The 22,886-nt window shown below is 37.4% G+C and overlaps 1 protein-coding gene across 1 annotated transcript in view; it reads right to left on the bottom strand.

Annotated features, from left to right (window-relative positions):
* Window positions 1–22,886, bottom strand: part of RGS12 (regulator of G protein signaling 12) — a 219,357-nt gene that overhangs the window by 180,103 nt on the left and 16,368 nt on the right. Inside the window, exon 2 of the mRNA XM_027836387.1 lies at window positions 6,977–7,093. Within this exon, the coding sequence (XP_027692188.1) occupies window positions 6,977–7,093 (117 nt within the window). The remainder of the gene's footprint in view (window positions 1–6,976; window positions 7,094–22,886) is intronic.

The raw sequence follows: 22,886 nt of genomic DNA, 5'->3' as shown, positions 1-22,886 counted from the left end.
TAAAAACAAAAGATAGTAATTTATTTTTAAAAAGAAAGTTAAAATAAGAAGAAAAGGAAGGGACAAAAGAGGGAAAGAAAAGGTGATAGGGTTTCCTTGTTTTACCAAATATATACATAAACCTGTAAAAATCTGTTGTATATTTTACTTCTAGGATTTTGAAAACATTGTATATTACAGCCAAAGGCCATTCAAATATAGTAACGTTGAAAATGTTGCAGAGGGCATTTATTTTCAGGTATATGTTGAACCAGATGTCCTCTGACAGTCTTTCCAATTCTGAGATTCCATAATTTCATTCTCAAGACAGTCCCCAAATCACAGGCTGTATTTTCTTTTCATAAAACAACAGTCAACTTGCCTACGTGCAGAACAGATAAAAGATACCATACTCACAATCGCTTATTCACCCAACTGCCCTCCAGCCTCTGCTCTTCCCCATGGTTCCAAACAGCAATTTGACAGTGATGACAGTAAACTGTGGGCTATAAGACACCAGCCTCTTTTAGCTCCTGAGCCCTACCCCTTTTCTCTCTCCCAGGGTCTTTAAGATCCACCGCCTATTTTCATGCCAAGAGGAAGAAGAAATGTTGGGAGTTTTTTTCTCCCTATTCAATGGAAAGTTGTTGTAATTGTATGCTTTCTTTTCATCTTTAATCTTTCTCCTAACCTGTATACCTAAATAAGCAGTAATGCAAGTACAGGGTAGGGTAGATTATAGGACCAAAAAAAAAAACAAAAAACCAAACCTGGAGTCATTGCCCCAAGGACGAGGCAAAGCTATAAACCAAAGGGTATTCTCCATGTATTTTGAATGTTGAAAAGACTTCTACTTTCTTATTTGTCATTTTGCCATTATACAAAAAATTTCAATAAAAACTTGGCATTTCAACTTTGTAATGACAATTAAAAAAGGCAATACATGGTTAGCATTTTTAAGTATTCTACCAATTACATTTATATACAAATAAAAAATCTAATGAAACTTAGTTGAAAAGAATATATTACAAGTTTAATAAAGACATTACGTTTTTTTTTAATGTGAAGTTCATTAGTTTCAGTCTGTCATTTATCAACAACCATGTTTCTTTTTTGTTTGGATTTATTTGTAACCCTCAAGGCAAAGGTTTCATCTAACTAGACTAACAGTTCAAAGTTCACAACAAAACAACACAAAATCATTGAATTTCAATTTCATCACAAGATTCTCATAATCCAATGAAACAAAGAAGTGCAAGATACAGAAAATTTCAATCTTGCCATGTCCAAAGGTTTTAAGTGTCTTAAATGTTCCAATTAAAATATGACGAGTACACCGAAAAGCACACTAAACTGGAACCCAGAAGTTATAGATTTGACCCTTAATCTACAGCCTTCAGCAAATCAGTTCTCCTCACTGGACACCAGTTTCAGTTTCATTCTCTAACATATTCCATTCAAGCCAACAAATATTTACTAAGCATTTACTCCTTGACAACGCCTACAAAAGATTGTCTGCTAGTGGGGGGATACAATATGCATACAAATAATGACCTAACAATGTAAGGTGAGTAGAGAGAGAATATATCTATATCTAAGATATAGATATATAGACATATCACAGAGAGAGAAATATATATGTGTATATTTATATATTTTAGGATCTATAGCTAGAAAGGACCTTAAAGTTAATCTAGTCCAATCTCCTCATTTTACAGATGAGGAAACCGAGACAGATTAAGTGATTTGCCCAAGGTTATAGAGGTGGTAAATAGCAGAGCCTGGGACTCAAACTCAGTCTTCTGACTCTAAGTTGTCATGGTAGTACCATGTTACTACCCCACAAGGATTCTGACTCTGGCTTTACATTTGAATAAAAATTTGGTTTTGTTAAATTGCACACAAACTAGCTAAATTTGCTTTTTTTAAAATTATTTCACTTTGTCTCCAAGAAGTCTCCTAAGAAGAATTGATTGCTGGGATGGAAATGGTGGGAACCTTAGGAGAAGCAAGCATTCTGTCTTCAAGTTTGTAACAAAGAAGAAGACAAGCAAGAAAAGTCTGAAATGTGCTCTACATGGATTCTGGGAAACCAGATCTGAAAGGGTACTGAAGAAGGACAGGTAGATATCATGAACTAGAATTTTATAGAGGAAGTCACACTATGAGGTATAGAAAGCTCTCAATAATAAAATTCTGAATACAAACAAAAATAATTCTGATGAAGTGAGGAAAAAAAAAGGGAAGACTGAATTGTCTGAGGAGACCTGAGTGGATCCACAAACGAGTCTCATCAACAAGCTTAAATTTTTAAAGAGCCATACACAGAAGACAGAAGCAAGGCTAGGTAACAGAGGATGAATACAAATGTGCAGTAAGGCCCCTTAAAAAAAAAAGGCTTTTATGGGGCAGGGCTTTTTTAGAGATGAGTTGAGTCAATGGAAAGATATTTTAAAATATACAGAAGAGAACAGAAGGAAGTTCAGAAGGGGACACTGACAAGCAGGGCAATTTTGTTACTATTGTGTTAAATTTAATATAGACCTTTTTTAAAAAATCTACATAATAGAAGTTCACAATTCCATACACAATCCTTTTTCTCTGTTGTTTGTATGTTGAAATGCACACGTTCGCTGATGTTTGTTAAGTTTATAATTTAAAAAGTTAAGTTTTTTTAAAAAGAATGTCTGGAAGGCCAATGCTCAGAAGCAACTGAAGCTAGCTAAGAATACTAAAGAGAGAAGAAAGGGCTAACGGTGGTGCTATCTTGAGTGAAAAGAGAAGGTTCAAAGAAGAAAGAGGATCACTGCTACTCTGAGTGGATGAAATGGTAATACCAGGCAAGAGAAAAGGCAGACTTGTTGGAGTCCTATATTGCTTTTGTTTTCTAGGCTAAGGATAATGACCTTTGGAATGAAAAGGACAGAACAAATGTGGCTAATAGGGACTTGATGCCTAAGATAAGTAAAGGGAGAGCAAGAGAGTACCAAGTTGTCCTCGTTTAGGTCAAGTCACCTAGATGAGATAAACTTATCTCCTAGGGTGCTGAAAGAACTGGTAGATATAACTGAGAGCCCCTATCTATGACCTTGGAAACATGATGCTGCATGAAGAGATTCCTGGAAGAATTCTAGATCTTACTATTATAAGAATATTTATTGGAAAAGGTAATCATGATCACAAAGAGTCAACTTGTGTTCATCAAGAACAGATCATTCCATACTACTATGCTATAAGAAATGATGAACAGGTTGACTTCAGAAAAACCTGGAAAGACTTGTATGGTCTGATGCTAAGTGAAGTGAGCAGAACCAAGAGAACGTTGTACACAGTAACAGCCACATTGTGCGATGACTAATCTTGATAGACTTAACCCTTCTCAGCAATGCAAGGATCTAAGACATCTCCAGAAGCCTTGTGATGGAAAATGCTATCCACATCCAAAGAAAGAACTATGGAAGTTGAATTGCTATTTTTTTTCTCTTCTGTTGAGTTTTGCTTCCTCTTTCCAATGGTTCCTTCTATTGGTTTTAATTTTTACTTACATCACTAATGTGAAAATGTTTAACAGGAATGTAAATGTATAGCCTATATCAGATTGTGTGCCGTCTTGGGGAGGGTGGTGGGGAGCAAGGGGGAGAAAAATTTTAAACTCAAAAGCATATGGAAATGATTACTGATAAATCAAAATAAATTAATATAAAAAATTTTTTAAAAAAGGAAATAAAGGTCTCATAAGTAACAATTATTCATAGAAGCACTATTTATGGGCACTAAAAACTGGAAGAAAAAAAAGAACAGATCATTTCAAATTAATCTCATCTCTTTTTATGACAGAGGTTCTATATCAGCAGAATGCTGCAGATAGTTCACCTAGATTATGTAAGCAAATCATTCATGCAATTCTTATGGGGAAAAAATGGAGAGATGTGAGTTAGGCAATATAGTACCATTAGGTGGATTTGTAACTGCTCAAATGCCTGGACAAAGAGTAGTCATTAATAGTTAAATGTCAGCGTGGAAAGAAGTCTTTATTAGAGTGCCCCATGGATCTTCATTTGGCCCAAGGGATCAGATAAAGGTATAAATGGCCTGCTTATTAAATTTTCAAATGACAAAAAGAGAGGCAGAATATATAATGCAATGAATAACAGAATCAGCATTCAAAAATATCTTTACAGGCTAAAATACTGTGTCAATCTATTAAAATAAAATTTAATGAGGATAAATGTCAATTCTTGGATATAAGTACAGAGTGTACACAGGAAACAGCTTATCTTGGATTCAAAAAATCAAGATGAAAAATTAGAAGAGGTGCAGCCAGAAAGCAATTGAAAAAGATCTGGTGGTTTAAATTAATTGCAAGCATAATACACAAGCATAATAAGTAAGATAAGGTAGTTAAAAAAAAAAAAGCAAATGCCAGGAGTAGCCAAGATGGCAGAACAAAAGCAGGGACTTGCCTGAGCTCTCCCAAATTCCGCTCTAATCTTTAAATAACACCTCAAAACAAATTCTGGAGCAGCAGAACCAATAAAAGGATGGGGAGAAACAATTTTCCAGCCCAAGACAACTTAGAAGGTCAGAAGGAAAGGTCTGTGCACTGGAGTGAAAGTACAGTGCAGTCCAGCACAGGCTTTGGAGGCAAATGAATCAACGGTGCCAGATTCTGGAGTTCTCAGTGCGCAGATGGTAAGGGAGTCGGACAGCTGGTCAGAAAGAGAGACCCTTTGCTGACACTGGGATCAGGACTCTCTTGCATTGACCATAAATGGATCCAGATTGCAATCCTAGGGAGAGAAGGAACACTAGCATTAAGGGGGATCCTAGGCAGAGTTCCAAGGTGGAAAAGAGTGCTTGGGGTTGCTCACAGACCAGAGTACAGGCCAGGAGAGCAGTAATCAAACCTCTCCTTAGATCGTACTACTTTGATGGAACTGAAAACTTATAGACTCCCCAGATCTAGCTTTGAAAATAACAGTAGAAAAAACTCTTAAGTTTGGGACAATTCCCCCTCCAGCCAGAAGCAGAATCTAAGTTCAACATAAAGTTAAAAGTCAAGAAATAGGCTGGAAAATGAGCAAACAACAACAAAAATAATCTGATTATAGAAGCTAACTATGGTGACAAGGAAGAACAAAATACAAACTCAGAAGAAAACAACAATGTCAAAACAGCTACATGGAAAGCCTCAAAGAAAAATGTGAATTGGTCTCAGGCCCTCCAAAACATGAATTCCTGGAAAAGTTCCCAGATCAAAGAGAAAATATTGCAAACAGCCAGAAAGAAACCATTCAAATACCATGGAGCCACAGTCAAGACAGCACAATATTTAGCAGTTTTTACATTAAAGGATCAGAGGGCTTAGAATATGATATTCCAGAGGGCAAAGGAGCTAGGATTACAACCAAGGATCACCTCCCCAGCAAAACTGAACATAATCCTTCAGGGAAAAAAATGGACATTCAATGATATAGAGGACTTGTAAGCATTCCTGATGAAAAGACCAGAGCTGAATAGAAAATCTGAAAATCTGACTTTCAAATATAAGATTCAAGAAAAGCATAAAAAAGTAAACAGGAAAGAGAAATCATAAGGGACTTAATAAGTTTAAACTGTTTGCATTCCTACATGGGGAGATGATATTTGTAACTCTTAAGAACTTTATCATAATTAAGGCAGTTAGGGGGAGTACACACAGACAGAGGGCAGGTGTAAATTGAATATGATAGGATGATATCTAAAAAAATAAAATTAAGGGATGAGAAAGAGGAATGCACTGGGAGAGGGGGGAAAGAGAGTACAGTGGGGTAAATTATCTGACATAAAAGAGGCACAAAAGAGTTTTTACAATGAAGGGGAAACAGGGATGGAGATGGAGGGAGATGGGCAACACTTGAACCTTACTCTCATTGGAACTGGCTCAAAGAAGAAATAACATACACACTCGGTTGGGTAGAGAAATATGTCTTACCCTACAGGGAAGTAGGAGGGGAAATAGATAAGAGAAGGGAAAGGGGAGCTAATAGAAACACATATTGGAGGAGGCAGTAGTCAGAAGCAAAAAAACAAATGCCCTCTTAAACTATATTAAGAGAAGCATAGTGCCTAGGGCTAGGGAGGTAACAGTCCCATTGTACTCCTGTCGCAGAACACAAAGTACTGTTTTCTATTCTGAGCCCATCTCTGGTAAGTTAGAGAGTATATAGAGTAGAGTAACAAGGATTGATTGAAGGAAATAGAGATGTTTTAACTGAAAAAGAGAAGACTTGGTGAGAATATAACGACTGTCTTAATGTGTGTGAAGCACCATCAAATGGAAGACTTGTTCCTTGTCCCAGGGGGCCGAGTTAGGAAAAATGAGTGGAAATCAAGTCTGTTCAACAGTCTCACAAATCTGCAAGGAGTCTTTGCCTCCCATGAGAATAAAAGACAATATGTGATGTGTAATTGGAAGTAGTTTGAGCTTGTGTTCAGCTCCAGAAGTCCTATTACAAAGGGAAACCATTTCAACAATCTGAATTACCCTAAAATGGAATGGACTACCTGTGAAGGTAATGGGTTCAGAAGTCATTTATCAGGCATGTCATCAAGAAAATTCCAGGTCAGGTACAAGTTAGGCAAGACAAGAGTCTCAGGTCCCTTCCAACTCTGAGATAATGGGACCATGATTTTGTGAATCTTATTTAATAGTTAATTAAAAATATATGCCTAATTCCCCTCTTCCTGTAAGAGAGGTGGTGGACTCTAGGTCCCAAATGAGACATGATATACTTTTTGGACTTAGCCAATGTAGGAAGTTTTTATGGCTGACTATGCATATTTGTTACATGTTTTTCTTTCTTTTTCAATGGGGGTAGTAAGGGGAAAGGATGAAACAGTGGGTTTTCAGTCACTGAAAAAATGTAGATAAAATTAAACATGTATGTATATGTGTGTATATATATAATACACACACATACATACATGTATATATATATACCTAAGGTTAAGTTACCTCAAGGTCATCAAGTGAGCGAGTAATACTAAATCTCTTGGATCTTCCAAATGATCTCCGAGTAGAGGTACGCTGTGGAGTATGACCCAAGCCAATTCCAAGTCCAAACTTTGAACCCTAAAAAGCAAAAGAGAAGGTTTTTTTAGTTATTCTCTAAGGATTTAGAATTTCAGTTTCATCATAAAGGCAGGACTCAAGAAGAACAAGAGGAAAACAACTAAGGAGCTCTTCTGTAAAGGAGTGAGAACAAAACCCTGCCCAGAATTAGTGGAGAGGAGAAAGTACCAGTCTGCAATGTCTGCCAGGGAGGGAGCAACCACACTCCTGAGGTCATGACAAGTATCAGGCTAGAGTGCCATCACCCCGAGCACAGTAGTGCAGGTTTTTAGGAGCTTTATAAATGTCACCAAAAGTTAAGGAAATCACCTTAAGATTAGAACTAAAATTTGAATCTCAAACCATCTCAGGTGCGTATAAATAACCACTAGCTCCTACATTTCTTCTTTCTTCTCAGTGAAGTTTCCATTATTTATTATTTTGGAAATTTAGAAGAATAATTTAGGAAACCCAAAGCCAAACTCCTCTCATCCTAAAGGGAAAACAAGGCACAGAAACGTCTGCTTATCTTCAAAGACAACTTTATTGCCTTTGATCAAAAAACAGTCACAGCTTTCTTTCCAAATGCCCCAGCTCAAATTTTTCTTCTCTGCCTGCTGCACTCATTCCACTTGGGTCGCTTTGCTTGCTCTTACTTCATTCCTGACAGGGAGTTATATATGATGTGTTCTTAAGGCTGCTTAACCAATAACTTAGTAATGCTCTTATAGAATACCTCCCATGATGTTTGACAGCTGAGAACTAAATTCATCCTCAGACTCCTAAGAGAAGAGCTGTCTGACATGATCTCCCAGCTACAAGTGTCTTCACTGCTCCAAATTCTCTTGTACTTAAGGTGTGTATATTTGGATATTATTATTCATGTGCATGTTGTCTCTTCCAGTAGAATGTAAACTCTATGAAGTCAGAGATTGTTTCATCTTTGTCTTTGTATTTCCAGCACCTAACATAGTACCTAGAGCATGCTGTTCAGTCATTTTCAGTTGTGCTCAACTCTTTGTGATCCCATTTGGGATTTTCTTGGCAAAGATACTGAACTAGTTTGCCATTTCCTTCTCCAGCTCATTTCACACATGAGAAAATTGAGGTAAACAGGGTTAAATGATTTGCCAAGGTCACACAGCTAGTAAGTGTCTGAGGCCAGATTTGAACTCATGAAGATGAGTCTTCCTGACTCCAGTCCTGGAACTCTATCCACTGTGCCACCTAGCTGCTCCTACCTAGAACATAAGAGGTGCTTAATAAATGCTTATTGAGTAAGTAATTAAAGTGAAATAAGTCTGGAAAGGTAGTCTAAAGTCTGATTTTGAAGGACTTGAAGAGTCAAGTGGAGGAATTTTTATTTTATCTCATAGACAACAGGGAACCACTGAAGCTTTTAGAACAGGAGAGTAATATGGCCAAAGCTGTGCTTTAGGAATATCCATTTTGGTCACTGTGGGAAAGGTGGACTGGTGAGGGGAAAGGCTAGAGACCAGGAGACCAATTAAGAAACTACTGCAATAGTTTAGTAAAAATTTGTTGAGGGTCTGAGCTATGCTGACAGTTTTGTGAGTAAATGAAGTCAGATCAATAAGACTTGGCAACTGATTGGCTATGGGTGGTGAGAGAAGAGTCAAGGATAACACCTAGGGTTCAAACCTAATTCACCAAAATGATGGTAGTGACCTCATTAGAAATGAGGAAATTTAGAAGAGAGGTAGGTTGAATGGGAAAAACAATGGTTTCTGTTTTGGACTTGATGAGTTTGAGATCCCTACAGGCTATCCGGGTGAACATGTGCAACAGTTAACAATATGGGACCTAGAATTCAGGAGAGAGATAAAGGCTGGATATGTAGATTTAGGAGTCTTGTGCATGGAGGAAGGATCATTGAAGAAGCTTAAGAACTAATAAGATCACTGAGAAAGTACATAGGGACTAAATTGCTCCCAAGCTTCCAATTAGACTTCAGGTATGATGATACCCTTGCTACTCCTGACTTCCTGATAGAACCTGCTTAAATGATTGCAGCAAGAAGGCATACGGTCCTAGTGGGGAAAGCAGGCCTTAGAAATCGTGTTTCCCAGGTAAAACTGCATGTTCTTTTTGTACAGCACTCATCACAAAGTTACAAGTTAAGTTCTCTTAAAAAAACACTTTGGGGCCATTCATTCATTCTCTTAGATATCTGCCATGGGCAAGGCACTATACTAAATACTAAGCACCTCCCCTCAATAGAAAATAGTAGGAAAGATAAGACCAGTTTTAAACAAAGCAGAACTTGACAATGCACAAGGACAAAGTACTGTGGGAGTTCAGATCAAATTACTTTGGAATGGAATAAGAAAGGGCAGAATCAGGGAGGACTTTATGGAGATGACATCTAAACTGGAACTACAAAGATAAAAGGTGAATTGAACAGCCAATGCAGGGGGTTAGAAATTGCAAATAGAAACGACACAAGCAGAGGCACAGAGGGAGGAAAGAACGCTTAGGGCATGGTAATAATTTAGGTTGGCAGAAGCACAGGGTATATAAAGGGTAGCTGTAGGAGGAAAGGTTGGAAAGGTATACTGGGGTCAAATCGTGAAAGACCTTTAACATAAGGTAAAGGAATTTAAACTTTGTTCAGTTGTTAGTATACTCTCCTTCTTCAAGTTATTTCATATTTATTTATCCATTTACATGTCCTGTTATGAGTCTTTTTCCTCTTTCTTTGATCTCTTTGGAGTATATGCCTGGGATATAGTTCCAAATTGCTTTAAAGAATGTCTATGTCAATTCTTAGCTCCACCAACAGAGCATCAATGTTCCTGTTTTCCCATAGTACCTCCAACACTTGTCATTTTCAGGAGTTCACATTGGAAAAGAACAGCAAGAAGGGCAGTGTTGCTGAATCATATATTATACAGAGGGGAGGAAAGTGTAAGAATACTGGGAATGCAGGATAGGGCCATGTTGTGAAGGTCTTTAAGAAACAGAAGATTTTACATGAGACCCTGGAAGTGACCGGTAACCACTAGGGTTTATTGAGGTGGGGAGGGAGGTGCCTTGGTCATACATGATTATACATACAGGAAAATCACTGGTATCTGAGTGAAGAATGGATTATACTAGTGAAGGAGAAGGCCCAACTTTTTCATCTAAGACATGAATGACAGAGATAGTAAGGGAAGAAATCCAAATGATGTGAGATTTTGTAAAAATCAATAGTTTATCTGAATAATTAAGACTGAAGCTGTTTTAATTATACATAGTCATCTCTGGTCTGGGGTTGATTTTGACCTTTGCTCTAACAAGTTAATGGTCTGAAAATGCATGGACAAATAATTCAGAAATGACTACCACATTGGTAATCAGTTATTTCCTGCCTTATATGATGTAGTCGGTCTCATTTCTTTTGATGTGTTGTGGTATTCGTGACAACCAGTAACTTTCCAAATCTTTTCTAAAATAAAATATTCATAAGATATGAGTGGAAAGCTTCTGAGTAGTTCACAACCTTTGGCATCTTTTATTTCTTATTCCTGAACTGTATTTTCCAACTTTTTTTTTTTAACCATCCTTTCCTATGCCTACCTTTGCATGACATCAAGTATTAAAATACATATTGACATAGTCTGGAGGATCAAGTTTTTCATATAATTTCTCTACCTCTTCATCTTCTATACGGATGTTGACACATACCTAAGCTGAAATTACCTTCATGCTGGTCTTTTGGTTTATGCTTATAATAAGTATTTCACAACAAGCTGACCAAGTATCACATGAAAGAATGTTTCTTATAGTCTTTGAACACAGAATGAAACCAACTCATTTATTTGCCTCACCAAGGGCAATCCATAAGGATCCTTCCATTTAGCTCAAACTTCTTAGGTCTTCTGGTTTCATTTATAGCAAGAATGTCAATATCGATAGGGTTGTGTTTCTTTAGTGGTATGTTAACTCACTGGACAGTAGACAAGAACCTCAATTTATATAACCAACAGTTAAAGTAATGTTTATAGACAATCTAAAATTGCGTTTCTTAAGGCCCTATGCATATTTTCTTGCCCCCAAGCACTGTAACCATACAAACAGAAGGCCAATGTACAAAACTATGGGCTATTTTAAAATTTATTGCTGTTGTTTCATGAGTTCAAACGGCCAAATGACACAGTGATTTCTTGTACTCAGCCAGTCACGTCCTGAGATTATCATCAGTAACACATGAAAAGTCTGACAAAATCTGTGCTTTACTAGGATAGAGAACTCACACACAACGGGCATAATATAATAATATCATTGTAATACACCACAAACCAGGATGTTACAAAACTTATAATAACATTTTAAGTTCATCATCCATTTATAACATTGTTCATATGGAACTAACTGCCTTCTGGTAATGCAGTTTTGCCTAATACTGCTGTCTCTGAGACCCAATCAAAGACAATATACTTATTTCATGACCATTTGATAAAAAGAAAGATGTCAGGGACATGCTACCTCTTCTAGTCTTGTCTTCTCTTCTGCTTCACCTATCCAGACCCACAGCAGAACATTAATTTCTCGATTCAATCTTATACTCTTCAATCAATGACTAGCCCTTGCTCCTACAAATATCCACAATGCCTAATTTCATTACCAATCTCTCTCTCTCTCTTTCTCTCCCTTCCTCCTTCCCTCCCTCCTCCCCTTCATTTATGTGTAAAGCATATTGAGTCATAGGCAGAGGTATTTTTACCTGAACAAAGTGGAAGAAAGGTGCTAACTACAGGTACAAAATGATGGTAACAGTCTTATTTGGAAAGACTGAATATGATGTAGAGTGAGAGATACTAGAGGGCCTGGACCAGGCAGTCACAGCCACTAATCTTTTTCTTTGGATCACGGAGGCATTCACAGCATCAGACTCCCACTGATATCTGAAATCTGATGCAGAACTATGTGCTACCTGTCTGTACCAAAAGGCTAGTCAGTGGCTGACTTTTTTTTTTACAAGTTTCATTATATTTATATAATTCATTCATTTATTTATTCTAATGAGAAATTTAAAGAAAAACACTCTGCCTTAGAGGTTCAATCATGAGGCAGAGGCTCCTGGAGATGGCTCTGAAGAAAGAAAAAGGAGGAATGTTGTTTTAAGTGACCTTAGATAGTCCCTTTCAACTCTCAGATTCAATGATTCATTATCTGATACAAAAAATTACCAAGAAGGGAAGATTATTTTTGCTAGAATTTTGGCCTGTCAATAATTAAAAATCTGGGGAGCCAAGATGAAAGCAGTGACTTGCTTGAGCTCTCCCCAAACCCTTCCAAATACCTGTTAAAAAAAATGGCTCTAAACAAATTCTAAAGCAGCAGAACCCACAAAAAGATAGAGTGAAACAAATTTCCAGCCCAAGACAACCCAGATGGTTGATCAGAAAGGTATATCGCGCCAATCTGGGAGAGAAGCACTGTTTGGTATGGGCGCATAGGCCTCAGAGAACCTGGAGCAGGCCTCAGAGGACTGAATCATAGGCAGCTGCTGTGGGTTTCCAGACTTCTCAACCCATGAACGCCAAAGACAACTTAGAAGGTCAGTGGGAAAAGTCTGTTTCTGCGGTGACAGAGAGAAGCTAGGTCCCAGCCCCAGTTCCTGAGCATGGCCCCGGGACATCAGCTGTGACCTGAGCTTCCAGCCCACAGAATGCGGGGGAATTCAGTGGCTGATCAGAGGGCAATTGCAGGGATCTCTTTGCCAGTGCTGAGGCAGGAATCTCTTGCTTTGCCCGTGCTTGGATCTGGGTCATAGTTCTGAGTGGTAGTCCTGGGGCGAGGAAGAGCACTGGCATAGTGGAGCTTGTAGTGGTAGTAGAGAGGAAATCCTCCTCACAGTTCCAAGACAGAAAAGAGTGCTTGTGGTCACTCACAGAGCAGAGCACAGGACAGGAATGAAGTAAACACCTCGCCCCTTATTATACCACCTTGGAAGAACTGAAAATTTACAGGTCCTTAGAAGTATCTCTGAAAACAACTGTACAAATCCCTGAAGTTTGGGATAGTACATTCTTCACGTTGGAAGCAGACCCCTATCTTAACAAAGAGTTTAAAACTCAAGTACTTAGCTGGGATCATGAGCAAACCTCGCAAAAAGAGTCAGACCACAGAATCATTTTTTGGTAACAAAGAAGATCAAAACATATAACCAGAAGAGAACAACAAAGTCAAAGCTCCTACATCCAAAGCCTCCAAGAAGAATATGAATCAGTCCCAGGCCTTGGAAGAGCTCAAAAAGGATTTTAAGAAGCAAGTAAGAGAAATAGAGGAAAAACTGGGAAGAGAAATGAGAGTGATGCAAGAAAATCATGAAAAACAAGTCAACAGCATGCTAAAGGAGACCCAAAAAAATACTGAAGAAATTAACACCTTAAAAAATAGCCTAACCCAAATGGCAAAAGAGGTCCAAAAAGCCAATGAGGAGAAGAATGCCCTAAAAAGCAAAATTGGCCAAATGGAAAAGGAAGTCCAAAAGGTTACTGAAGAAAATACTTCCTTAAAAATTAGAATAGAGCAATTGGAAGCTAGTGACTTTATGAGAAATCAAGACACTGTAAAACAAATCCAAAAGAATGAAAAATTAGAAAACAATGTGAAATATCTAATTGGAAAAACAACTGACCTGGAAAATAGATCCAGGAGAGATCATTTAAAAATTACTGGACTATCTGAAAGCCAGGATCAAAAAAAGAGCCTAGACATCATCTTTCAGGAAATTATCAAGGAAAACTGCCCTGATATTTTAGAACCAGAGGGCAAAATAGAAATTGAAAGAATCCACCGATCATCTCCTGAAAGAGATTCCCAAAGGAAAACTCCTAAGAATATTGTAGCCAAATTCCAGAGTTCCCAGATCAAGGAGAAAATATTGAAAGCAGCCAGAAAGAAACAATTCAAGTATTGTGGAAACACAATCAGGATACGGATAACACAACATTTAGCAGCTTCTACATTAAGGGACCACAGGGTTTTGAATATAACATTCGGGAGGGCAAAGGAGATGGGATTACAACCAAGAATCACCTACCCAGCAAAGCTGAGTATAATCCTTCAGGGGAAAAAATGGTCATTCAGTGAAATAGAGGACCTTCAAGCATTCTTGATGAAAAGACCATAGCTAAATAGAAAATTTGACTTTCAAATACAAGACTCAAGTGGAACACGAAGAGGTAAACAGGAAAGAGAAATCACAAGAGATTTATTAAGGTTGAACTGTTTACATTCCTGCATAAAAAGATGATATTTGTAACTCATGAGACCTTTGTCAGTATCAGGGTAGTTGGAGGGAAAAAATTATATGTAGATAGATAGACAGACAGAGGGCATAGGGTGAGTTGAAGATGAAGGGGTCATATCTGGAGAATAAAATGAAGGGGTGAGAGACGATTATACTGGGAGAAGGGGAAAGGGAGAGGTAAAATGGGTAAATTATCTCAAAAAAAAAAAAAGAAAAGAAAAGGCTCTTACAGTAGAGGGGAAACAGGGGAAGGTGAGAGGGGATGAGTGAATCTTATTCTCATAGGATTTGGCTTAAGGAGGGAATAACATACACAATGGGGTATAGAAATCTATCTTACCCTACAGGAAAATAGGGGGAAAGGGGATAAGAGAGCAGGGAGATGATAGAGGGGAAGGCAGATTGGGAGATGGGGTAATCAGAAGCAAACACTTCTGAGGAGGGACAGGGTCAAAAGTAAGAATAGAATAAATGGGAGGGCAGGATAGGATTAAGGGAAATAGAGTTAGTTTTTCACAGCATGACTACTATGGAAGTGTTTTGCATAACTGCACATATATAACCTATATTGAGTTGCTTACCTTTTCAATGAGGGTGGGTGGGAAGGGAGGAAGGGAGAAAATTTGGAACCCAAAGTTTTGAAAACACATGTTTTAAAAAAATGTTTTCACATACAACTGGGAAATAAGAAATACAGGAAATGGGGTACAGAAATCTATCCTGACCTACAGGAAAACAGGTGGGGAAGGGGATGAGAGAAGGGAGGGAGAGAGAGAAGGGGGGGAGAGATAGAAGGGAGAGCAGACTAGGGGAAGGGGTATTCAGAATGCATGCCATCTTGGGGTGGGGGGAGGGGCAAGATGGGGTGAAAATTTGGAACTCAAAATCTTGTGGAAGTGAATGTTGAAAACTAAAAATAAAAAAATTTTTAAAAAGAAAATAAAAGAAAAGAAAAAATAGAAGAAAAATTTAAAAATTTTTTTAAATTTAAAAAAATTTTTAAAAATTAAAAATCTGTCCTTGATATATATCACTTGTCTAAAGGTTACTGTTTAAACTCATCTATGAAATGTCTTATATTTACATTTCATAGCATATTTTTAAATTAATATATTTGTGTTTCTATACCAGAGTAAGAAGGCATCCGTGATTAAAACAAACAAGGAAAAAACCCCTAACATATTAAGATCTTTCTTCTTCATGTCTTTCTGGAACAATGTCAGATAATAATCATAATAATAATCCTTTATATTCACGTTGTACTTTACTTTATGAAGAACTTTGACAAAAGAGCATGGTATTGTAGACAGAACACTGAATCTGGCATCAAAAAACTTGAGAATGAATCCTGTTCTTCTGTTTACTACTCATTTGACCCTGGACAAGTGATTTAACTTCTCTGGACTTCAAACTTCAGTTTCCCCATCAGCCCATCAGTTGCTAGTGTCTTCCCTTCCAGAAATTATTTATACATACATACATACATACATATATTGAGGTATGTATATGTATAGATTGTGTTACACACATACATATATATACATGTGTTATATTTAATTTCTACACACATGTCACTTTTGTCTTTCTATCCCAACACCAAACACAGTGTCTGGCACATAACGGAGCTAAAGAAACGCCTGCTGAATTTAACTGAATCGAATCTACAAAATGAAGGGCTTAGCCTTGGTGTTTACAGATCTATGATTCCAAGGCACACTTTATCTCACTTAATCTTTATAACTACTCTGTAAGATGAGTGCTATAGGTATTATTACCATTTTACAGATGAAGAAACAAAGTCTCAGAAACAATAAGTGACCTGCTTAAGATCAATAAATTAGGAAGGGGCATAGCCAGAACTGGAAGCCAGATCTTTCAACTCCATCCAGCTACATCACAGATTTTTCTAACCATTCTCTTTATTTCCACAAAAACGGCACAGGTCTAAAACTGATGCTATCAAACATCAGATATTGTGATTCCCTAACTAACTTAAATACCAAATCTAACAATAAAGTGATTTGATATTTCTGCACGTTAAAGAGTAACCAACTTGAGGCTCTTCAACTTTTGCCTTCACTTTTCACCTGAATGAAAATCTTGTCCTTTATCTCTGGGAAGAAAAAAACTTGTAATGATTCATTAAAGGCACTAAAAAGGCACTGTAGGTCACATTTTTTAAAAAACGATCTTCCTTTTTGTTGTTACTGTTCAATAACACACACCTGCTTCTGAGAGTAAAAATATGTTAAATATCTTCACAAAAAATGCACCTGCATATACAAGTCAATTTACATGAAGTGTCTCAGATACGTAAAGGAGATAATATTCTACACCAAGATACATCTGCCTTTGAGGAACACATAAAATACCTCAATATAATTACAGAAATAAGAACCAAACCATATGTTAAAAGAGGGGCTTTGCACAACGACCCAAACTATGTATAATTATTGATGGAAACAAACTTTTTCTAAAATTGTGACCCCTGCCAAGAAAATTCAATTCAATTCAATAAACATTTATTAAGTTCTTACTGTGTGCCAGGCATTGTACTAGTGCTAAAATAGGAATGGAAACAGCCCCAAGCCTTCAAAGAGCTTGCTTTCAACTCTCAAAGGGCATGTATTCCCCTATTAGTTTTCTCAAGATGTTCTTGGTTAAAAACCTGGGCTGCCATTTTATTTGGCTGCCCTCAAACCCCTGAGAGCAGAAAAGGGCTGAGGTAATCTTAAATGGGAAATGGAAAAGACCTAACATATTTTGTACTTAATCACACTTGAAAGCAAGCAGAGCAGCCAAAGTAAGCAAGGTACCAATGGTCTGAAGTATTTACATAATGAGCTACAAGCAATCATCTTCCAATTCAACAAGTACTTATTGACACCTGCTCTGGACAAACCACTGATTTAATATCTTTGGTGAAAAAGGTAAGAAAAATCTCTGTCCTCACAAACTCATGTTCTAGTTGGGGAGACAAGACATAAAGAGATAGTGTGGATTTCGTATCAAAAGACCCTGCTTTGAGCCCATGGTGTCTTGGTCAGAATACTGAAGTGAGAGTCAAGGAAACCTAGGTTCAAGTCTTGGCTCTGCCAACAGCCTTGGAAAGGTGATTTCAAAAACAAACAAGTTTGACTGAATTATGTCTAAGAATATTCATAACCTATAAATCCTGGTCATGACACAAGCTATGTAATCTCAAACAAATTAACTTTTTGAGCCTCAGTTCCCTCATTTGTAAAATTAAATTATTAATACTTAACAGTATACTACCTCCCTCTCAGGGTTCCACTGTGAAGAAAGTGACTTGTAAACCATGAGTTATAAAAGTCCTCGATGACTCCGTATTGTCTCTAAGGTAAAACACAAACTCCTTAGCTAAGCACTCAGTTGATCTACAATGTACCACCCAACATGCTTTTCCAACCTTAGTTCATATTACTTTTCTTCACATATTCTATGTTCTAGTCAAATTGGACAATCAGCTTATTATAGGACTAGTATCTACCAGAATCTCCCCACCACATAAGTTAGGCCCACAAGGCCTCCTTCCCTACTATGAAAGGGATTACTTTCCCTAAAAGGAGGCAAAGCTGGACCCAGGACCTGATTAGCCCAGGACCTTGATGCAGCTTCCTTCCCCCCCACCCCAACATGAAGTAGACCCAGGCTCCTCTTCCTTTCCTCCCTAAAAGATGACAAAGTTGTCCCGGACCTGCTTTCCCTGAAGAAGCTTCCTGGCACGTAAGGGAATTAAAAAGTCCCAGCCACGAGTAGGCTAGGCCTCTCAGATTTGATAGGTGCCGAAAATCATGGCAGTCACCCTACCCTGTCCTGATGACCTACTCAACAGAAGCATTTCCATAAGATGACAAAGGGGGAAGGCAGAGCATAACACCAAAGTTGAAGCTAAGTGGCAATGTATACTTGTTGTATGTGTTAGGGCAAAGTAAACCTCCTTTTAATTAGGTTAATTGTTCAATGACTTTCAAGTGTCTTATTTCATCTCAAAATCAAACCTAAGTTAAGTCCTGGCATTAGGGGGTTATTCCTTAAATGGGACATTCCCTCTCCTGCTTCTGAATTTACACAAGCTGTCCTCCATAACTAGGATGCACTTCCTCCTTACCTCCACCTCTCAAAATGCTTCTCTTTCTTCAAGGCTCAGTTCAAATGTCCTCTATTAAGCCTCCCCTGATCCCTCCCCTGATCAATTGTTAATACACTCTTTCTCTCCTCAAATTACTTTATATTTATCGGTGTACAGGTTGAATCCCTTCCCTAGTAAAATGTAAACATCTTCAGCGTAAAGGCTTTTTAAATTTTCATCTAGTGTCTTGTATATATTCAAATTAATAATCATTTCAATTTTAATTTGGATAAAAATATGAGCCAGTATTACTACAATACAAGAAATAACATGGTTTGGAGGAAAGAGCACTGAACTCACAGTCAAATGACCTTGAATCTAGTCCTGGTTCTGGTCCATAAATACTTAAACCTCTCTAAGCCTCAGTTTCCTTAGTTTAAAATGAGAAGTATAATAGTATGTTCTCTTCCTACTTCATAAATGCTCTTGTGTTGTACTATAAAACAGCAATCATCAAAACTACTTGGTACTGGCTAAGAAATTGAGTGGTGGATCAGTGGAATAGGTACACAAGGTACACAAGACACAAAAGTCAATGACAATAGTAAGCTACAGTTTGATAAACCCAAAGACTCCAGCTTCTGGGATAAGAACTCACTATTTGACAAAAATTGCTGGGATAAGTGGAAAACAGTATGGCAGAAACTAGGCAAAGACCAACATCTTACACCCTATGCCACAATAAAGTCAAAATGGGTACATGATTTAGACACACAGGGTGATACCACAAGCAAATTAGGAGAGCAAGGAATAGTTTACCTGTCAGATCTATGGAGAAGAGAAGAATTTATGACCAAATAAGAAATAGAGAACATTATGAAATGCAAAACGGATAATTTTGATTACATTAAATTTTAAAAAGTTTTTGCACATACAAAGTCAATGCAACCAAGATTAGAAGGAAAGCAGAAAGCTGAGAAACAATTTTTATAGCCAGTGTCTCTGATAAAGGCCTCATTTCTAAAATATGTAGAGAACTCAGTCAAATTTATAAGAATACAAGTCATTCCCCAACTGATAAATGGTCAAAGGCTATGAACAGACAGTTTTCAGATGAAGAAATTAAAGCTATCTATAGTCATATAGAAAAAATGCTCTAAATCACTATTGATTAGAGAAATGCAAATTAAAATAATGAGGTACCACCTCACAGCTATCAGACTGGCTAATATGACAAAAAAGGAAAATGATAAATGTTGGAGAAGAGGGAAAACTGAAACACTAACGCATTGTTGGTGGAGTTGTGAAATGACCCAACCATTTTGGAGAGCAATTTGGAACTATGCCCAAAGGGCTATAAAAATGTGCATACCCTTTGACCCAGCAATAGCACTTTTAGGGCTGTATCCCAAAGAGATCATACAAATGGGAAAAGGACCCACACGTACAAAAATATTTGCAGCGGCCCTTTTTGTGGTGGCAAAGAATTGGAAATTGAGGGGATGCCCATCAATTGGGAAATGGCTCAACAAGTTGTGGGATAAGAATATAATGGAATATTGTTCTATAAGAAATGAGGGGTCAGGAGGACCTGAGTTCAAATGCGGCCTCAGACACTTGGCACTAGCTGTGTGACCCTGGGCAAGTCACTTAACCCCAACTGCCTCACCAAAAAAAAAAAAAAAGAAATGACGGGCAAGCACATTTCAGAAAAACCTGGAAAGACATGAACTGACGCTTAGTTAAGTGAGCAGAACCAGAAGAACATTGTACACAGTAACAGGAACATTGTGTGATGACTAACTTTGACAGACTTAGCTCTTCTCAGCAATGCAATGATCTAAGACAATTCCAAAAGACTCATGATGGAAAATGCTATCCACATCCAGAGAAAGAACTATGGAGTCTGAATGCAGATCAAAGCATACTATTTGCTCTTTTTTTGTTGTTTTGTCTTTTCTTTCTCATAGTTTTTCCCTTTCGCTCTGATTCTTCTTTCACAATATGACTAATGTGGAAATATATTTAATATGATTGTACATGTATAGCCTATATCAGATTGCATCAGATTGCCATCTTGGAAAGGAAGGAGAGGAGAGAGGGGAGAAAATCTGGAACTCAAGGTCTTATTAAAGTGAATGATAAAGATTAAAAATTAATTAATTTATTTAAAAAAAAACAAATGTGAGGATTACATGAGATAGTGTCTGTGAGAACTCTTTGAAAATTGTAAAAAGCTATACAAATGTAAGGTGTTAGTATTATTACATAGTAAGTAGTTCAATAATAACATAATACAAGGCTGTCTTTGATGAAACGGCAAATAAGTGGCAGAGTAGTTCCGGTGAGATCAAAGGAGGCTGGCTGAGGTAGGCAGGGAAGGTTTCATTTAAATAGTCAGCCAGATTTTCAAAAGTGCCATCAAAGGAAACAATCCAGTAACTTAATCCTTTCCAGGGGAGGCAAGGAGGGAGTTAAGAACATATATTTTGCCAGCTATAATCTGTTTCTTTAACAAGAGTCCTTAACAAAGGAGTCCTATAAAAAAAAAGTGAACAGACAAAAAATTATTCTGCCCTTTAAAAACTGACCATATACAGGGCAGCTAGGTGGCTCAGTGGATAGAGTTCTGGCCTTGGAGTCAAGAGGCGCTGAGTTCAAATCCAACCTCAGATACGTGAAACTTACTAGCTGTGTGACCCTGAGCAAATCACTTAACTCCACTGCCTCACCCCCCCCAAAAAAAACAACTGACCATATATACAGTATAGTACAAAGAAGAAATTTAGAGTCAGAGCACCAGGATTCAAATTCCCACCATGTTCTTTACTACCTTCATGATCCTGAGCAAATGATTTCATTGGGTCTCAGTTTCTGTATCTTCAAAATGGGAGCAAACAGAACAAGTCTAAAACTCTCTTCCATATGATAGCCCTTGAAATGACACCACTTTTTCTATTCATACAGTCTACAGTCTTACTATTGGGCTTCAAGTCCACTAAAAGCCCAATATATTTTCTATGCAAGCTATCACTGAGCCTCACCTTTCCCAACCTGAATTCATCAACCCAAAATAAACATGCACTTGATTATTTTGAACCCAAGTGTAGAACTCTCAATCTATACTTCTAGAAAAAATGAAGAGAGGTAGCTAGACCATTTTTGAATAAATAGATGAATTCAAAGCTCGTTGGATGACCAAATGCAAAGCACCATCATCATTAATGGGTAGATGCCAACTTGGAAAATGGTCTCAAGTGCAGTCCTTCAGGTACTTCATGGGTCTGTGCTGTTTATTGTTCCTATCGATGGCTTGGATGAAGGAAAGACTGGCAATGTTTTTCATGCTAATGATACAAAACTGGGAGAGATACTTAATATGTTCAACAACAACATCAGGATCCAAAAAAATCTTGTCAGGCTAGAACAATGGGTCAAATATAAGAAGATGAAATATAATATGGATAAATGTAACAGCAAAACGCGAAAGCCAGGTTCAATGACAGAATTTCCTAAACTTCATTCTACAGAATCCTGATAGTCCACAAGGCAAGCAATAGCTCTCTTAAAATATTAGATATGAAACTGTATGTGTGACAAAGTTATTCTGCAAATACTGAATTTTTCAGTATGAAAACAATCTTAAGTTTCTCCATTCTACCCCAAATTGTCTATAACCTCTCTTTAATCAAGGAGTAGTCTGCAACCTCAGAGGAGCATTATGGAATTCAACAATGTTTCAAAACCAGTACAGTTCCATAACCTAGCGCAAAGCAGATCCTTAATAAATTCTTGTTGACTGACTGATTGATTGACTGGTCAAATTAGTCAGGGAAATACTGGAATAAATGATCTCTAAATTCCCCTCCAGTGCTGAAGGGCTCTGTCAGGCTAGTAAACAAACTAATATTGCACTGCCACCTAGTGGTTGAAATGAAACTAAGAGTTAAATTTAAAGAGAATTTATATAAAATGTTGACTGATTTAGCACCACCTGCTGGCATTAAATTATTCAGACTCCTTCAAGTTAGTTCCCCTGGTACAATGACATATTTCACTAAATTTTAATACTAACATATTAAACACCGACTATATGCAAGGTCCTATGATTCTTACTAGGGAGATACAACTGCCTTTTTAAGCATGCTGATACAGCTTCATGAATGTGCAGCTGCATGACTGAAATTCATTATATTCTTTCATATGTGTGTATATATAGGTGCATATGTGTATATATACATATACATGCATATAAATATGTGGAATATAATGTATATTACATATACAGGAGATAAGTGGGATATATCTATATGGGATATATATACCTATATATTCATATATTCATATATAAAAGGATACAATGAATTTCAGTCATGCAGCTGCGCATTCATGAAGCTCTATCAGCATGACATATGGAGATTATTTTAAAAGACAGTTGTATATTAATAGATACATAT

Source organism: Vombatus ursinus, unplaced genomic scaffold (genome assembly GCF_900497805.2).
Source record: "Vombatus ursinus unplaced genomic scaffold, bare-nosed wombat genome assembly UNPS02014818.1, whole genome shotgun sequence".
Taxonomy (NCBI): Eukaryota; Metazoa; Chordata; class Mammalia; order Diprotodontia; family Vombatidae; genus Vombatus; species Vombatus ursinus.
The sequence above is the reverse complement of the archived record's forward strand: the minus strand, read 5'-3'. Positions and strand labels throughout refer to the sequence as shown.